Source organism: Leishmania donovani, chromosome 3 (assembly GCF_000227135.1).
Source record: "Leishmania donovani BPK282A1 complete genome, chromosome 3".
NCBI classification, from domain to species: domain Eukaryota; phylum Euglenozoa; class Kinetoplastea; order Trypanosomatida; family Trypanosomatidae; genus Leishmania; species Leishmania donovani.
The window spans coordinates 21,509-38,614 of NC_018230.1; the positions used below are offsets into that span (position 1 = coordinate 21,509).

At 61.8% G+C, this 17,106-nt stretch overlaps 7 protein-coding genes across 7 annotated transcripts; all 7 read left to right on the top strand.

Annotated features, from left to right (window-relative positions):
• Nucleotides 1-230: 230 nt before the first annotated feature.
• Nucleotides 231-1,934, top strand: LDBPK_030080 (DNA primase large subunit, putative; the record flags this gene model as incomplete). Its single annotated transcript, XM_003857926.1, has 1 exon — nucleotides 231-1,934. One exon carries the CDS (start codon nucleotides 231-233, stop codon nucleotides 1,932-1,934), a length of 1,704 nt encoding a protein of 567 aa, XP_003857974.1.
• Nucleotides 1,935-3,389: 1,455 nt separating this feature from the next.
• Nucleotides 3,390-3,884, top strand: LDBPK_030090 (cytochrome c oxidase assembly protein, putative; the record flags this gene model as incomplete). Its single annotated transcript, XM_003857927.1, has 1 exon — nucleotides 3,390-3,884. One exon carries the CDS (start codon nucleotides 3,390-3,392, stop codon nucleotides 3,882-3,884), a length of 495 nt encoding a protein of 164 aa, XP_003857975.1.
• Nucleotides 3,885-5,186: 1,302 nt separating this feature from the next.
• On the top strand, nucleotides 5,187-7,862 carry LDBPK_030100 (hypothetical protein, conserved; the record flags this gene model as incomplete). The annotated part of the gene is made up of 1 exon (XM_003857928.1): nucleotides 5,187-7,862. One exon carries the CDS (start codon nucleotides 5,187-5,189, stop codon nucleotides 7,860-7,862), a length of 2,676 nt encoding a protein of 891 aa, XP_003857976.1.
• A 747-nt stretch (nucleotides 7,863-8,609) lies between these two features.
• Nucleotides 8,610-11,387, top strand: LDBPK_030110 (hypothetical protein, conserved; the record flags this gene model as incomplete). The annotated part of the gene is made up of 1 exon (XM_003857929.1): nucleotides 8,610-11,387. The coding sequence occupies one exon, from the start codon at nucleotides 8,610-8,612 to the stop codon at nucleotides 11,385-11,387; it is 2,778 nt and encodes a 925-aa protein (XP_003857977.1).
• Nucleotides 11,388-12,332: 945 nt separating this feature from the next.
• On the top strand, nucleotides 12,333-12,881 carry LDBPK_030120 (acetyltransferase, putative; the record flags this gene model as incomplete). Its single annotated transcript, XM_003857930.1, has 1 exon — nucleotides 12,333-12,881. One exon carries the CDS (start codon nucleotides 12,333-12,335, stop codon nucleotides 12,879-12,881), a length of 549 nt encoding a protein of 182 aa, XP_003857978.1.
• An 873-nt stretch (nucleotides 12,882-13,754) lies between these two features.
• On the top strand, nucleotides 13,755-14,174 carry LDBPK_030130 (hypothetical protein, conserved; the record flags this gene model as incomplete). Its single annotated transcript, XM_003857931.1, has 1 exon — nucleotides 13,755-14,174. The coding sequence occupies one exon, from the start codon at nucleotides 13,755-13,757 to the stop codon at nucleotides 14,172-14,174; it is 420 nt and encodes a 139-aa protein (XP_003857979.1).
• A 1,236-nt stretch (nucleotides 14,175-15,410) lies between these two features.
• On the top strand, nucleotides 15,411-16,343 carry LDBPK_030140 (hypothetical protein, conserved; the record flags this gene model as incomplete). The annotated part of the gene is made up of 1 exon (XM_003857932.1): nucleotides 15,411-16,343. The coding sequence occupies one exon, from the start codon at nucleotides 15,411-15,413 to the stop codon at nucleotides 16,341-16,343; it is 933 nt and encodes a 310-aa protein (XP_003857980.1).
• Between the last annotated feature and the right edge of the window lie 763 nt (nucleotides 16,344-17,106).

Genomic DNA, 17,106 nt, shown 5'->3' on the forward strand with positions numbered 1-17,106 from the left:
GCACAGTCCTACAACTTCAACTGTGCGCGGCTCCGCACGCCGCTCCGTTTCAGATAGAACGCAGTGCTCACACCGTAACACGCGTCCGACCAACCTACCTCCCTCAAGCATATACAGCCCGTCTTGTATCCCTTTGCGCCCTCTCGCTCTCTGACCCTGCGTTCTCCTTTTGAGCCCCCCCCTCCCACGCACGCACCACTACACCACTCCACACCAGTAAACCGTGAGCCATGCAAGCCATCACCGCCTCTACGCCGTCGCAGCAGTATAGCGCCGGGGCAGGAATAGAAAAGCCGCTCGGGGCCACGACATCCGCGGACTGGATGACCATGTACGAGCAGAGGCCACATGGAAACAGTACCCTTTTCGAGCTGGAGGCAATGGTCGCCAAGCGCATGGAGTTTCTCGCGTGGGTCGACCAGCAGATCAACTCGCCTCAGGCAAAGAGCTTTGATTCGGTGCTCGACGCGATCATCGCGCGTCTGCCGGAAGAACGGCGCTCGAGCGTGGCGACAGATGCGTCGCGAGGGAAAATGGTTTTGCTAGGTTATGACGAGACGGCCGCCGGTGGCTGCTCGGATAGGCGATCCTCCTCACGTGGCTCTACTGGAAGCGCCGCTGGTTCCAGCCAAGCCGCTGGCATTGTGTTCGCGCCGGAGGAGGATGTCACATCGCACCTGCTTTGCCGCTTCGCCTTCTGCATGAGTGAGCACTGGCGGGACTGGTTGGTACGGACGGAGCGGGTGCTGCTGACGGCCCGCATCAAGATGGAGATGGCGAAGAGACCCTTCACGTTTCTGGTCGATTTGATGAAGCGCAACGGACTTCCATGCGCGCCGCTGACGGATAAGCAGCTGGCTGACCCGATGCTGCAGGAATACCTCGAGTACCGCCGCGTGAAGGCGGAAAGCGCGCGCGAGTCGGAGGGGCGGGCGGAGAACTACTACGCCGTCCCTCTCTCCCTCGCCACCCGCCTGATCAAGAAGCGGTACGTGCTGTGCCGTGCTGGTCAGACCATTCTCTTCCGTGACCAGGTGCAAGAGGTCTTCCTGACGGTTTTCTGTGCCCGCCTGAATCGCGGCCTGCACAATGCCTACCTTGCTCGTGTCAAGCAGCAGGCGCTCGAGGAAGAGACCACAAAGTCCACCGTGATGGCGATGCTCGACGCCTTCCTGCAGCAGTTCATCTCCGACCCGGTGGACACCTTGCAGGAGGGCGTCGCTGGCAGTGTGAAGGCCGGAGATGTGCAGCGATTGGCGCAGGCGCACTTTCCGCCTTGCATGCGCGCCATCGACTGGCATCTGCGCCGCGAGGGGCACCTGAAGCACCACGGTCGCTTCATGTACGGACTGTTCCTCAAATCCATCGGTCTTTCTCTTGAGGACTCACTGGAGCTGTTCGCCACGCTAATGAAAGTCAAGGGCGGCGGTTCTGTCGAGGCCTTCGCGAAGACGGCGTACGGGTACAACGTGCGACACAACTACGGCATGGAGGGCAAGAAGATGAGCTACAGCTCCGCCTCCTGCGCGACGATCCTTGGCCTGCCGCCGGTGGTGGACCAGCATGACTGCCACGGCTGCCCATTTCGTTTCCGCGACGAGGGAGCACTGCGGACGATGCTTGGGAAGGAAACCCAAAACCCGAAGGGGTGCAACTATCCCAGCGTGCGACCCACCCCAGGCGACATCGAGGACATCGTCTCCGACAGCAAGGCACAGCATTACACGCGCGCATGCTATAAGTACTTCATGGCCACCCACCCCGGCGCCCGCCGCGACACCCTCTTTCGGTCTCCATACGAATACTACAGCGTTAGCCTCGAGTTCGAGACGCCGAGCGACAGCACAGAGTCAGCGCGGCCCTCTGCAGTCCCCGGCAAGCGAACGTCTGTGGTGCTCAACGAAGACGTCCTGCGCCTCCGTACGTCTCCGTAGAGCGAAGAAGGTGGAGGCGAACGTGTAACGGAAGACAAGACACGAGTGTGCGCAAGTGAAAAGGAAGCGGGCAGGTACACAGAGAGACACACATAGACGTCGACTCTTGTTGCGTCGTCATCATAGAGTGCATTAGCGAGGCAGAGAGAAAGAGCGGCGCGAGAACTTGGTGCCTTGATGGCCGCATCCGCCCTGTATTCTGGTAATGCCCATCTACGCCGACTGGAGAGGGAGGTGGGGGAAAGGAAAGGGCGAGGAGAAGGCCACTGGGCTGCGGCAGTGGCGGCTGCTGTTTGCGGGCTCGTGCATAGTTGACTGTTCCCATGCTTTGTCCCTTCGCCCTCGCCCTCCCACCCGTTATTTCCGCCTCATCATCTCGCGTGCGGCGCTTTCTCGTCTGGCGTGGCGCGTATCCTCCGCTTTACGCCACGGCTCCATGAGCGTGGCTGTCCGCGTGGTGCGCTTCTTTGTTTTGGTTTGCTTCACGTGCCGTGCGGTACAAAGGCTGGACGGTGGGGTGTGAATGGGGCCAAAAAACGCAAGGCTGGTGAATAAGTGTTACCTTTCCCCGCCTTCTTCGCCCCTCCCCTCTCTCCGCGAGTGATGCTGATGTATTGTCCTGTGTCTCTGTGTGTGACGGTTCGCACCCGTGTGCCATCTTCCCGGCGCGGCAACGGGTACACGCACACACACACACACACAGGTGCACGGGCGCAGACATGAAGCGCACGCAGCATCCACACGCATACGAAATTCTATTCTGTTCGCGAAAAGCGGAAAAGACGCTGAAGGCAAACGAGTGTGGCGGTCGAGGTCCTAGAAAGGGAAGCTCGTACACACAATGCCGGCTGCCCCATGCACCCTCCTTTCTCTATCGCCGAGGAGGATGAACGGAAGTTTCGTCAGGCAACGCTTCCCCAGCTCCGCTGCCATACGAACGGCAACCCGAAACCTTGAATACGCAAGCGAAAATGGGGGTGACTGTTGAAGTGACAGTCCTACATGCACCCACCCCCTTCCAGTATACGTGAGGGGTGGCTTGGGGCTCTTTGGTCATCCCCTCCCTTCGTCTCATCTCTCCCTCTCGGCTTCCCCTTCCTCCAACGCCTCTGCACGTGCTTGTGTGCTCCCTTTCACCGCCGTCAACGATCGGAAGCTCATAATAGTAATAATAATAAGGGATAATCAATGCTTCGTGCATGCTGGCTACGGTACTGCGCCGCAGGCGCTGCGGCCGGGGGCAGTGGTGGAGTTCAGCCGTCTCCTCGCCAGGATTCTGGGAACACTAGCGCTTCCGAGCAGCAAGCGAGGAGTGGCGGTAGGCGTCGCTACCGCATTGAGAGTGGGTATGACGGTGCGAAGAATTACGACGAGCGCGGCCAGTTCTTCTCCGCCTTCCTCAGCCTCGGTATCATATCGTTGGGGTGCACCTTTCTCTTCGTGCCTCTGTATCGCATGTACTGCGCCCCCACCGGCCGTGGCGCGGATCCGAAGTTCTATACCCCTGACGCGGCCCGCAAGCGCGATGAGCAGAACAAGAGCTACCCGGTTCCCAAGAAGCTGCTGAAGGTCCGCTTCCTCAGTGACGTGGGCAACACGATGCCCATCGCCTTCGTCCCTCTGCAGAGGGAGGTGGAGGTGCTCGTTGGCGAGCCGGCGCTGGCTTTCTACTCCGCGTACAACCGCAGTAATCGCACGCTGCTCGGCGTCTCATCCTACACGATCGCGCCACCGGAGGTGACGAACTACCTCAACAAGATCCAGTGCTTCTGCTTCGAAGAGCAGCGTTTCAAGCCGCATGAGTTAGTTGAGATGCCCGTATTCTTTTACATCGATCGCGACTTTCTGAATGATCCGATGGTGAACTGGCTCGATGAAGTGATCGTCAACTACACCTTCTTCAACCTCGAAAAGACGAAGGACTACATCTTCCGTTCCAACGCGCGGTAAACAGCGCGCGCAACGGTGGCAACGGATGATCACACGTGCAACCTTCGTCGCCATCATCGTTTCCTCCCCACGCTCTCCTTCCCCGTCGGCTGCTGCTGCGATGGTAGTCGGTCGCCTTGATGCTGGTGATAGGGGAGGCGGATGTGCGAGGTCAATGCTGTGCGCGTTCTAGGGAGGGAAGGGTGGGGGGCGGCGAAGGGGCCGAACAGGAAAGGGGGAGCCAGACACGTCAGCACGTCACTGTGCCCTCGAGTGTCTAGTTTCGTGACGGCTGTTGCTCTAACTCCCTGACAGCCGTTATACACTGTTTGCCCCTTGCCTTGTTGGTGGCGCTTTTGTGCGTATCGCCGCTTCCTCTCCCACCCTCTTCTTTAGTGTGTATGTGTATGTGTGTTCGAGTTTGTTCGCCCACCGGCCCCGTCTGTGCACTCGGATGCGGTGCTCTCTTGTTATCGCTGTGGCCGTGTGCATGTGTGACCTTCGTTTCCTCTGAGCCTTTTCTGTTATGGCGGTTGTCGTCTCCGCCTCTCTTGCCATGGTTGCAGTCACAAAATGAAAAAAAAACAAGCAAAAGCGGGAGTGGCGGGGAGACGGTCCCCCCCCTCACGGATGACCTTCCTCTCACCCCCTGCGACTCCTTATCTGCTCATCTTCACCGTCATCGGCATCCTTACTCTACTCTTCTGGGCACACACCCACGCAACGCTTACGGCATGTGCACACGTCTCCGCTGCAGAGAAGCGCTCTTGCAGGTCCCCCACCCCACCCCCTTTCTCTGGAGTCGCATGCATGTGTGTCGGTGTGTGTCTATGTGTCCTTTGCCTGCGTAGTGCAGCATCGAAAGCCTCATGCTCCTTCCCTAACGAACAACACCGGTGCTCTTCTCTTTTTCGTCGCCGTTGGTTGCTCTCGTCGTCTGGGAGTCTCGCGTGCGTCTTTGTGTGTTGCGTTGTGGTGAGCGGGTGTGATGGCACACACACACACACACCAGAGAAGATGCAAGCGGCGAATCGGGGCCCGCCTGTCGTCTCCCTCCCCCTCCCTTTTTCATTCGCGGTGAGGGCTGTCCCTTCATTCCACAACCTCTTTGCTGTCCTCGTCCCTCTCCGCCTCCCTCCCTCCCTCCCGTTGCAACCACACCGATGCATCTCGTGACTCTCTGCCGCTCCGGCTGTGCCGGATCTGAAAAGGCACGACGCTACCGTGCGCCACATCGCTGCACCCCCTCCCCTCTTCTCGCGCGTGCCGGATAAGCACGGAAGGTGCGTAGGCGTTTGCAAGCGCACACATGCTCATAGAAAGATGAAAGGCACGCCGGCTCTTGTGATTGGGCGCAAGGAGCTCTTCTCCTTCGCAGACCGCTACAGCTCACGGCGCCTCAGCGACTACAGCAGCCTGGCAGACGGCGAGGTGCTCTGCTGCCTCTTCAACCTCGTCTTCCCTGACCTTCGCATTCGCCCAGCACCATCGCAGACACACTCCAGCACGCAGCGGGCACACGCCAACTGGGAGCAACTCTTTCGCCGCTTTGCAAGGCTGCACATCCCGCTCTCGTTCCTCGATCCTGCCGCCCTCCAAGCCGGCAGCGTCGAGTGCGGCTTCAGTACGCTCGTCCTTTTCTACTTCTTCCATCACCTCTCGAAGCGGCCGGACTTCTCGGCTGAGTTCGCGCTCGACGTGGCCGAGGAGGTGACCACCTACCTGCAGTCGACCGACTGCATCGCCACCCTGTTGCTGGGGGGCGCACTTCAATGGGCTGCGGTGCCGGAGCCGCTGGCGCAGACGCTACGCGTGCACCCGGTTTTCCACACAACTGCGGAGGCGGAGATGGCACAGGAGGAGGAGGCAGCCCGCACCTACCGCTCGATGTTTGCGCGGCGGCGTACAGGCAGCGCCAACAGTATGCACAACCTCCCTGCGACTCAACGTGCACATTCACGCACGACGGAGCAGCAGTCGGGAATCGGCGGCCCGAGTAGCATGAAACCCGCATCCTTCTCTTCACCCTCTGCGGCGTCGTCTTCTACGCCGTGTTGTAAAGGCAGGGCAGACTCACCACCGCCGCGGCCACCACTCCACAACGCATCGACACAGTCCACTCGCTCCTCCACATCGAGACTGTCGAGCAGCGACAATGTGAACCCGTCTGTCGACCTCTGCCGGCTGGAGCGCCAATGCAGCTCTGAGAGGCGCACACGCAGCGCCGAGGCGTGTGGTGTATCCCAGCCAAGGGCCCCAAATCAGCGCAGCTCATCACGGCGTAGCGCATCGTCATCGCGCTCATCTGGGAATTCCCATTCTTCGACAATGACTGCTATGTCATGTCAGTCCTCCGGCACGGCAGACGCGGCTGTCGCACAGGCGTCTCGTATGCCCTACCGCTCTGCCTCTTCGGTGAGCGCCGCGACCGGGTCCCGGGGGTCAGCGGTGTCGTCCTCACGCGCACGCGACGCGGCGCTCGAAGCTGCACTGCAGTCAAAGGAGGCAGAGTGCGAGTCACTTCAGATGCAGGTGGCGCAGCTGCTGACTCTTCTCGCCAACACGGGCGCTGCCGGCACCGCCTCAGCTGCCACCAGCAGCGGGAGCCACCTGCGCAGCCCCAGTCCGCGTGCAGCAGCGGCGGCAGAAACAGCGCAAAGAGGTGACATAACGGATGGTACGTCCACAGCACAACTGCAGCTGCGCTACGCTGACCGCATCGAGGAGCTAGAGACACAGTTGCGCGCCTACCGCGAAGCCAGCGACAAGCGACAAGCGCTGTCGTCTCCCTCTCCCGCACCAGCAGCACCCCCACCCCTACCACCATCAGGAGCTACGATGGACAGGGCTGCGCTGGAGGCGGAGATCGCGGCACTGACAGCGGACATCGTCGACGACGAGACGGGGACTACCGTCGTAGATGTGCATGAGAAGGCAAACCTGCTGCACTGCCTTATGCTGGAGCACCTGCAGGAGGCGCCGCGCAATCGCAAGCAGATGCAGCGATGGCTGTGGTCGATCGTCGCAGCGCACCACACAATGGAGGGGCGGTTGATGGCGGCGGTGGGCCTACTGCGCCTGTGGAGCACTACGCTCCCGGCCGCTGGTGCGGGTGCGGCCGCGGTCGCGAATTCTTCCGCCGCCAATAGGGAGGCGTGCACGGCGGTACAGCGGAGTCAGTCGACGGTCGCGGCTTCCTTCTCTGCGGTTTCACCGGGTAGCAACTTCGACATCGCTGACAGCGGAGGCGCCGATCACGAAGAGATGACTGCGTTGCGTAGCGCTCATTATGCGGAGCTGGAGGCCCTTCATGCGCGGGAGCACCAGCTGGCGGCAGCGCTGCAGGGAGCGCAGGCAAACAACGCCGCGACGGTGCAGCGGGCGGTTCGGCGGGAGCGACTGTGGAAGTCGCTATGCGCGTCCGTCTACGCAGCGGAGCAAGCTTCCTACGCGATCACGGAATGCCGCTCAGCTGAGGAAGTCGAGGAGCGACTGCGTCAGCGGGAAGAGCACTACGGCGTCGTAGAGTCGCTGACGCAGCAGCTGGTGGAGGATGGCCAGCAGGAGGTGACGACGAGCACGCACCATGAGGAAATAGAGGCAACAGCTGGATCGCCTGCACCGTGCAGGTCGCTGCAGACACTCGTGGCGCATCTACAGGAAGAGCGCGCGGAACTCCTCAGAGACGTGACGCGTCTGCACGACGCATTGGCGTCGCTGCAAGGGGAGAAGGGTCCTTCGGCGTACGCGGATGTAGTGAAGGTGACGAAAGCGTCGCCGAGCTTGTCTACCTACGCGAGCACCGCAGCCACGCCGTTTTTCAGCGATGATCTCCACAGAAAGTCTGCTGCTGTTGCAGACGGCAGTACAGCGGGGACGAGCACTGCGCGTTACGAGTGCAAGCCGTCGAGTTCGACGTATTCGCCAGGCCCTGCCCGCGCACCCCGCGGGCTCACCTCGCTCTTGCAGCTCCGGGAGGGAGAAGAATTCTCGGCATGACCACGGCGGGTGCTTCTACTTGCTTACTCGTTGTGGCGGCTGAAGGGGGAGGGGGCAGGCGAACGCACACACCGCCGCGACCCCTTCGTCCTCCCTCGCCACAGTTCCTGGATGTCACATGAGCATCGGCAGTCTAATAGATGTGTTGCAGCCCCTCTCACTCTCTATATGTCGGGGTGATGGGGAAGAAGCCTGTGCGGCTGTTCTCATAGATGGCAGTGCCTTCTGTTGAGTGTACAAGGTTGTCGTGAGCCGCTTCTTGCTTTCCTCAGCGCGTGCCGTCAGCTTCCGTTGTGCTCATTCATTTCATGGCGGCAGCGGCGGCCGTCTCCGGCGTCCAGCTGTCCTTTCCTGCCCTCCCAGGCCCTACAATGGTTTGTAGCGCACCCACCCACCCTCTTTTCCATCTCGCTGTGTTGTGTCGCTCAGCCAAGTGTGTACGATGCACCTGTGCACGCTTCTTCCAACGCTTCACTTCACTGCTGCTTCTCCTCTTCCAACCCCGATGCCTCTCCCTAGGGCCGCTACACACAACACACCCGCTAAGGTACTAGTCCAAGTGGTGCCGGTGACTCGAGTGGACAGCGACACGCAGGGGTCTGAGGGTCTCTCTCTCTGTGTGTCAGCATGCAGATGCGCAATACGGCCGTGCTACGCGCAGAGATCAACCGCCTGCACTCGCGTTGGCCACACCACAACGACAAACACGGTCTCGGCTAGTGGGCACTGCAAAGGACGGAAGGGCACATGTCAGTGACAGCAAGCAGCAGCCGGGGCTCTGGTGGGTCGGAGGAGGTCGAGGTCTGCGGTCGAGGCCGCGGCATTCGATGCATTGACCTGCCCGCCGTCTTTTCTACTCCCCAAGAGTGTGAGATGCTCTCCGTTATTACTGCCTTTGACCTTTCTCGAAATGAGCTGCAGGAGCTGACAAGCCTGCAGCCGCTCCGCTCCCTCACTCGCCTCAACGCGAGCTACAACCTCATTTCCCTTGTCGGCGGGCTGCCGCTGAGCTTGACGCAGCTGAACCTCGCGCACAACAAACTCGAGCACCTCGACTGTGTCAGCCAACTCGTGCATCTACGGGAGCTGGATGTGAGCTTCAATCGGCTCACGAGTCTCGCCGGCCTGCACTCGCGCGTTCCTCTGGAAGTGCTGCGCGCCGACGACAACCGCATCGACCGCACAAGTGGCTTGAAGGAGCTGCGCTCCTTGCGTATTGCGTCTTTGAGCAACAACTACGTTGAAGACGTGGATGAGTTGCTGTTTGTGTCCACCACGCCGTCCCTGCAGCTGCTGAACTTGGTGGGCAACCCGGTCACCCGCGCACGGCGGTATCGGCAAACCCTGGCCGAGCTGCAGCCATCTCTCGTTTCGCTAGATGGCGCGCCGCTGACGCGCGCCGCGGACTACGAGAACGCCGTGCAGACTTCTCGGGTAAGCAGCACTGGCGTCCCCCCGGCTGCAGCCCACACACCTTCGTCGTTGGCGACACCAAAGACGGCAAAGACAAGGTCGCAGCGTGCACTCACTCAAGGCCCGCACAACTCGGCGAGGGAACCGCTCGCGGCCGTGAAGGCGCCGACGACACACTCCGCAGCAATAATGAGCGTGTGCAGCAGCGTCAACGGCTCGCCGTCGCACCAAGGCCGCTGCGGCGGCGCCGCTCAGTCGGTCGCTGCGAACGCATCCATCGGTGTCTCATCGATTACTCTTGACAACTCCCCCAACGAGCGTCCTCGCGAACAGCCGCCGCAGCCGATGAGGCGAGCCACTGCAAATCCGACAACCGCAAACCCTCCTCAGCCTGCGATGGCGGTGTCGCGTGCCGCACTGTCAGGGCCTAGGAGCGCTTGCGCAGAGCCGCGCCACAATCACTCAAGGGCAGAAGAGTCACCGCGGCACCCTCTTGGATCACCTGCCCGTGCGGAGGAGCGCACTGAGGGCACGGATGACACCAACGGCGATGTGCCGCCGGTAATGGAGGACTCCTGTCGTGCTTGTCGGGTGGCGGACGCCTCTGTGCGCACTCCAGAGCAGGTCCATCGGCAAGTCGGGTACGCCTCTCTGCACGCCACCCCCGCCACAGGCGGTGCAGCCGAACGCCTCCGCAGCGGTGGGCGAGTCCGTCCCTTCCCCTCGCCTGCCTCGCCGCAGCGCTGTGCGGCATCGCAGCAGGACTTGGACTCCACGACCGCCCAGCTACATGACAGCCTCGTGGAGAAGGAGCAGCTAGAGAAGGAGTGTCAGACGCTTCGGCGGGTGTGCAAGCGCGCAGAGGGACAGCTGGCTGAGGCCCGGCGCGTGATCTCGCAGCAGCTGGCGGAGCTGTCGCAGCTGCGACTCGAGCGCGACGCCCTGCGAGAGAGCGAGGGAGCCATGCTCGAGCGTCTCGAGAAAGAGAAGCGATCGGGTCGCACGCGCGCCTCGCACCACAGCGACGAAGTGGCAACGCTACAGACACAGTACGAGCGCATGAAGACCTTCTACGAAACCCAGCTCGCCGACACACGGCGCGAGCTGGCGGCGGAGCGGGCCCGTCTTCTGCGACTCAGCAACAGTGGCCGCTGCGGCGAGCGGAGAGCGGTGGCCACGGACCGTGCCGATGTGGCAGAGAGAGGCCAAAGGTCGCCCTTGGCTGACGAGGGGCAGCGTGCGGCAGCACCAGCAGAAGATGGGACGAGCGAACTCCCTGCGGCTGCCTCTGTGAATCCCTTGCACTCTCTGTCGCCAGCGTCTCGCTCTGCTTCTTCGTCGCCTCCCAAGACGGGGGATCATGGGCCCGGCGGTGCGGCCCCTTCGAAGGACGCTGTAGCGCAGCAGCTCACCTCGTGGTTGTACGCGAGTCTCACAGGCGACGGGCACGCAGCTGAGCGCGACGAAAGCGTGGTTGCCACTGCTGTTGTGAGCGAGCTGCGCCGAACTCTTCTTCGCGATCTGTCTGCATCGACGGCGCGGGCACAAGCGGATCAGGCGTCGCAGCCGCAGGAATCGGCAGATGTTGCCAAGGACAGCGTAGGAACGAGAGCCACGGTTGTGCGGCGTATCCTTGAGACGTTTATTTCCGAGCACATCGATCAGCTGACTGGACCCCCACAGCAGCTTGTCGACAGGCGCGCGCCTGCTCAACGCCCAGTCGTCGCGGCAGCTGCGGTGGATGCAGCAACGCAAGTTGACGCAGGCGGTAGTGTTCCGTCGCAAGCACACGAGGCGGTGAAGCACATCGAGGCTGGTGAGCCAGCTGTGGCGTGCCTCCTCCCTTCACGGCTCCCGTCATCTCCTCGGTGCTCTTCAGCACTGCCTGCACACATCTCGGCGGACAAGGACGACGACGATGGCACCGATACCGACACAGAGGGGACGGTGATGATCTCGCCGCCGGCACCGTGCGCTGTCGCTGGCACCGACCAAAGCGTGGCGGTGACTGCTCTGCCTGCGCCTCCCCAGCTCCCTGCATCGGCACACAACAAGCGCGTGAGCGCGGCGAAGGCTTTTCTGAAGGGGATGGAGTCGCTGTTGGACAGCTAAACTGCGCCATCGTGCGGGATGCGGTGGACAGTCGGCATGCGCCAGTTGATTGTCCCGGCGAGGTCGATGTGATTGTGAAGCGCCGAAGATGGTGCGCGCGCGGGCACTGGCGGTGTCTGGCTGCAGTCGTTTGGGCCGCGCGGAGGGGGTTATCGATGTGAGCAGAGAGGGCTTCTCCCCCGCACCACCGTCATCGCCACGGTCCCTCCCTACGCGCATGTGACTCTTTTGGGGCGGTGGCGCGTGTGGGGGGTGGTCCATGTTGTGGTTGACGAGGGGAACACATAGAAAGCAGTTGGAAGGAGAGACATGTGCATCGCAGCATAGTGCGAGAGCGAGCCAGCGCTGCGGAACCGCTGCTGCGTTGCAGGTTTCAAGATAGAGCGCGGTGATATGGGATCGCATCGATTGGCGGCGCTCACGGCCGCGGTTGAACGGGAACAGACGGAGACGGGTTAGGCGCTGCGTCTGCGTGTCTGCATGCGTGTGCAACCGGTCGCTCATGCGTGCTGGGGGAGAGTCCCCCGTGTGTAGCGTGCGATCCCCTCGGACTCTCCTGTGATGCACCATTGTGGTTGTTGCACGCGCCACGACGACTCCATGTGGTTGGCTCGTCGAGTCGAGTTGCGCTCCGACTCCACTCTCTCCTCTCGCTCGAGTCTGCCTCGCGCGCATCTTGGTCGCACAATGCATGCGGCAAGCGCGGCGTACACACGCGCGTATGAGTGGCAGCGCACACCGAATAACTGCACTGACGACTTCTCTTCTTCCCTCGCGCGCTGTCTTCCTCTACGGGCGCTGTGTCGTCGCCCCAACAACGTCCCCAGGACCCTGACTCACACCAGCAAGCGCCCTCACCCTCTTCTCTCACATCCCCGTCTACCTCTCTCGCACGCCGCGCGCACAAGAGCACCACCACCTTCTCGCTGTAGTCGCTCTACGCTGATGTCGGTGCCGTACGAGGAGCAGACGTTCCCCCCGCTGAAGGGCCTGCACATCCGTCCCATGAACGACTCGCGCCTGTGCGAACGTATCAAGGTGCTGGACGACTACTGCTTTCCTGTGAAGTACACAGAGAGCTACTACAACGACTACGTCCGCAACAGCTTTCACGAGTTCAACCAGCTCGCCTTCTACCACGACATCCTTGTCGGCTCCATCACGTGCCGCCTAGAGAAAACGGCCACGGACGGCGAGTACGTCCTCTACATTATGACCATTGGAGTTCTGGAGGCGTACCGTCATCTGCGCATCGGCTCCCGACTGCTGCAGACGGTTTTGTCGGCCGTGCACAACGACACCCGCAACCGCATCGTGGCGGTCACGCTGCATGTCCAGGTCGGATCGCCAGCACTGAAGTTCTACCGCCAGTTCAATTTTGAGGAGGTGCAGCTGGTGGAGAACTACTACACCGACCTCGACGAGTGCAACGCCATTCTGCTGCGCCGCGTCGTGCCGCAGCCGCACTTTGAGCATCACAAGAAATTCAAGTAAGCGGTAATTATACTGTCTGTGTGTGCGCGGCAGCCGCCGGTGGCGTTCTCGACGCGCGTGCGCTTGTGTGATTGGGGGATAAAGGATGGCAGGGGAGTGGGGCCACCGCGTGTGGTCGTGTGCGTGCCGGAGCGTCTGCGATGGTCCTCGACGCCACTGCATCCTGCAGCTCGATCATGGCGAGAAGGCGCCGATGCCGCCCTCACCCCTCCAACGCGCACTTTCCGAAGACGGCTCACCGTTACGAGCACCGGAGGTGTGTCGTGGCGAGTGCACAGCCACACCCACGCCTCTGTGTGCTGGCACACGCACACACACGCACGCACGCACCTCCCGCCTTTTTCATTTTGACGTACGCCAGCGGCGGTCGCTTCGAAAGAGAAGCATAAAAGAAGTGAAGGATGGTGCGCCGATGCGCTGGCGTGTGCGTGCACCTCGCCCCCCTCGGCGCTTGCCTCGCTCCCTTTCGCACATTCTGGGGTGTGTCTTCGAGAGAGAGAGAGAGACGGAAATGACTGGCGTACTCTTTCTATGACAGCCTCACGCCGATGTACTCGGTCCAGTGTGCGTAGCGTACCGCAAGCACCGACATTGCCATGCCTCTCCCCCTCATTCTGTTGTCCATCCCTTCCTCCCCTGCTGAACCCTCTGTCGCTCTTCTCTGCCCCTTTCCTTTGTTTCGAACGGATGTTGCCTGTGCGCTGCGCTGCCCGCCCCTCGCGTGTCTTCGCGTTTATGCGCCCCTTCCCCGCCGCCCCCGCCGTCTTGTCTTCACGTGCCCCTTCAGCCACCCTAACCGTTTGCGAGCTCGACAGCAGTGCTCCCCTGCGCTGCCACCCATCCCTCAACCCCAACGAGGTTTTATTCAAGCACATGCCTTACTACCCCTCCGGAGAGAGCCGTGAGTCGTACATCACGGGCATCCGCCCTGGTGGCCGGTACGGCGCTGTGCACGACGTGGAGAAGCGCCGCGACAACCTGCCGGACAACGTCTTCCACTACATCAAGGAGGCCGTGCAGCGTGAGGAGCGCCTGCGCTGTAACGAGGAAGAGGAGCGTGCCCGCATTCGCTTAAAGATGTTTGCCAAGAAGCCCGGCCAGCATCGCGGCAGTGGCGCCACGCTTGCAGCCGGGGGCAGCGGTGCTGCTGAGCAGTCCGTAGCAATTTCACAGCTGGAGTGTGAGACTCTGACTCGCGAGCGGCGTACCGCCTTGCAGGAACTCTACCAGCGCGAGCGCAAGGAGTGGGAGATACAACTCGGCGCACGCGGGCTCGCCACTCATCGCACTTAATGGAAGCGGCAGCATGCGGTGCGGTGTCATCACCCACTCTCCGTCCGTCCGTCCGTCCGTTGTAGGTGTGTGTATTATCAGACCTCCATCGTCCGCTCGGTCGTGCTACGCACAGTCGACTGGGACTGGCCAACACGTCGTCGTGCGCAATGGTGCTCTCCTGCTGCTGCGTCCCCCCCCCCAGCATGCACAGTCAGTCTCTCCATGCCCTTCTGCCTCTCTCGAGCCCTGTGGCCGTGGGCACGACCCGCCGTGATTTTTCTGTGTGCACGCACGCCCGCGCGTGCTGCCGACAGATGGAAGGGAGGGGAGCTGAGAGGGCGCGAAAGGGAGGAGCGGCTGGAGGGGAGGGGTGACGCGAACGAGGCAGCAATGGTGCGCCCCCGTTTCCCGCCGCCGGCGCCTTCCTTACCGACTGCTTTTCCTCCGCATGCTCGCTTGCGCGGAAATGCTTGCCAAGTGCGGGCTGCGCCACCGTCCTCGCCCTCCCTCCCTCCCTCCCTCCCACCTTCCCTGCTGCTCACCATGTAGATTAGTTCTTTGTGAGGCGGCCGCTGCGACGAAGGTGGGGGAGGAACGGAGCGCTTCACTTGCATGTGCTTTAGCACATTCTCGCCATCGAGCGCACGCATAAAAGAAGGACCAGCTGTCAACGGCGCTGCTCATCTCCGGCAGCCATCACCACAGAATGACGTGCAGCTGGGACGATCATGGATCTCTGTGCATGGCTGCGAGCCGTAGTGCATGGATAGAGGCACGCTTGCTGGTCTCTCTGCTTCACCCCCTCCCCATCAGCTCGTTGAAGTGCCGCCCCTCTCGTGGCGGGAATGTGTGGGTGTACACGACCTCGAGGAGCTTGCTAGGACGCGTACAGTTGAAGGAACTGAACAGAGAGAAAGAGAGAAGCGCAGGGCAGAAGGAGGTCTGAGGGCCCCCTCGCCTTCTGAGCTCTTCCTCTCCCTACCCTACCACTTGACTCCCTTGGCGTTGTATGCAGCCCCTCCGTCGTCGTCTCCCTTGGGACGTGTGGCCAAAGCCGCGGATACGCCCCCTCGCCCCTTTCCGAACGCCCCCGTTGCATCGATTTTCCCTTTTCGCTCGCTCTCTCTCGCTCGATCTCCACCTCAGTTGTCTCCGGCCACCGGCGCAGTAACACAAGTTCGCGCGCGTGGTCTTGGTGGTTTGCCTCACTCCTGGAGCCACGCACACGCTTCCTGCTGCTCTCGTCGCTCGCCGATGGCCGCACCAGCGTCGCACTACACCTTTGCGAATCTCAAGAAGCTGGGGCTCTGTGCCCCGCAGGTGGCCCTTTCCCGCCAGCCCCGGCTCCGCCCGCATGTCGGCCACTTGAATGGCCTGATATACCCGCTGCCGTACTACGCCATGTGGCGCGGCAACCATGACAAGTACACATACAACCAGGCAACACCGGCGCGCTGGGGTGAGGGAAATACGAACACCATGTACCACCAGCACTACGCCCACGCCAAGTGCCCCACCGACTACGGCCGCGGTGGCCGCGAGTTTCAGTTTCTCTCCGTCCAGCGAGGCAAGCTGAAGCGCAAGCCGTTGCCGACGGTGCAGTACGTCGGCCCGAACTCGAAGCCGCAGTGGGTCTTCAAGTCGTGGCACAACCCGCTCTCGGCGCCGAGCATGTGGGAGAGGGAGGTCCAGTACCCGGAGCACACGCCGGAACACACGGGTGCTAAGCGGCCGCTTGCCGTGGTAGCGCCCAAGACGAGTCACAAGCATCTCTTCCTTATGCACATGGAGAAGGTGACCGTGACGGTGTCGCCGCTGCTCTTCGGCTACGGGCACACCCTGCAGAAGGCGGCCCTCGACTTTTACCGCCGCGGCCTCAGCGCCCGCTCGCCGTTCCCGAACGACAAGATGTTCCTCTACTACTCCATCGACCACATAACCCCGAAGATTGAGGTGACGTGGCTGGACGGCAGCGTCTACGTACCACCGCTGATCGAGGGCGTCAAGGCGCAGGACTTGATTCAGATGGTGATGGAGCAGGCGTGGCTGGCAGCGGACCGTATGAGCGCTGAGGGCCGCGTGCTGAACCCGATCGCGATCGACGACTATAAATGGGAGCAGCTGATCGCCTTTAAGCAGAAGCGGGCGAAGGGTGCGGAGGCGGCAAAGGGCAGCGCGAAGAAGTGACCTGCGCACGTGTATGATGCGCCCGCGTTGCCACAGCAGCCGCTGCCATCGGGGAAAAGAAAAGAAGACGTGCGGATGGCGCTGTTTTGGGCGCGTGTGCGTACTCGCTGGCTGTCTCTCTCGCATACAGCATGGGTGTATTGTGTGCGTGTGTGGAGGGCTGCAAGGGATGGTGTAGGCGTTGATGGTGCTTGGTGCATTGGCGATGACGTGGCTTCATGGATGGAGTGATGATAGCAAGGGCTTGGGGGGTAGGCGGCAGTAGAGGAAGGTGAGCGGCGGTGGTGGGGGAGGGGAGGCGTGACGGCGTGCTTGAGCAGTGCTCTCACGAAGTCTTCTTTGCCCCCCCCCCTGCTTGCCCCTCCACCTCGTCCATCTCCGTCTCTCCATCAGACGTGCACACACAGACTTGGGGCCCGAACCCAACCCTCCTGGCCAACTCCTTTATCAAGGTCTATCGCTCTTACAGAGGTACTGTGGCGCTGGGAGAACAGTTGCAGCAAGCTCGCGTCTCTCTCCCTCTTCTCGTCCTTTGCGACCACACCAGTGCGTACGACTCGGTGTGGTGTGTGTCTTGTGCGTTTGTGTCATTCTGAGCGGGCGATGGCGCGGCCCCAGGTGCGTTCACGCGTATACAAGCATCCCCACATGCTCGACTTTACGTACTCTCTCACCGACTCACCCCTCTGTCTCTCTCTCTCTTGGACGACCCCGCAGCAACCTTGTGGTGCACCTAACCGCCCCCCCCCCCATTTTCGCCATC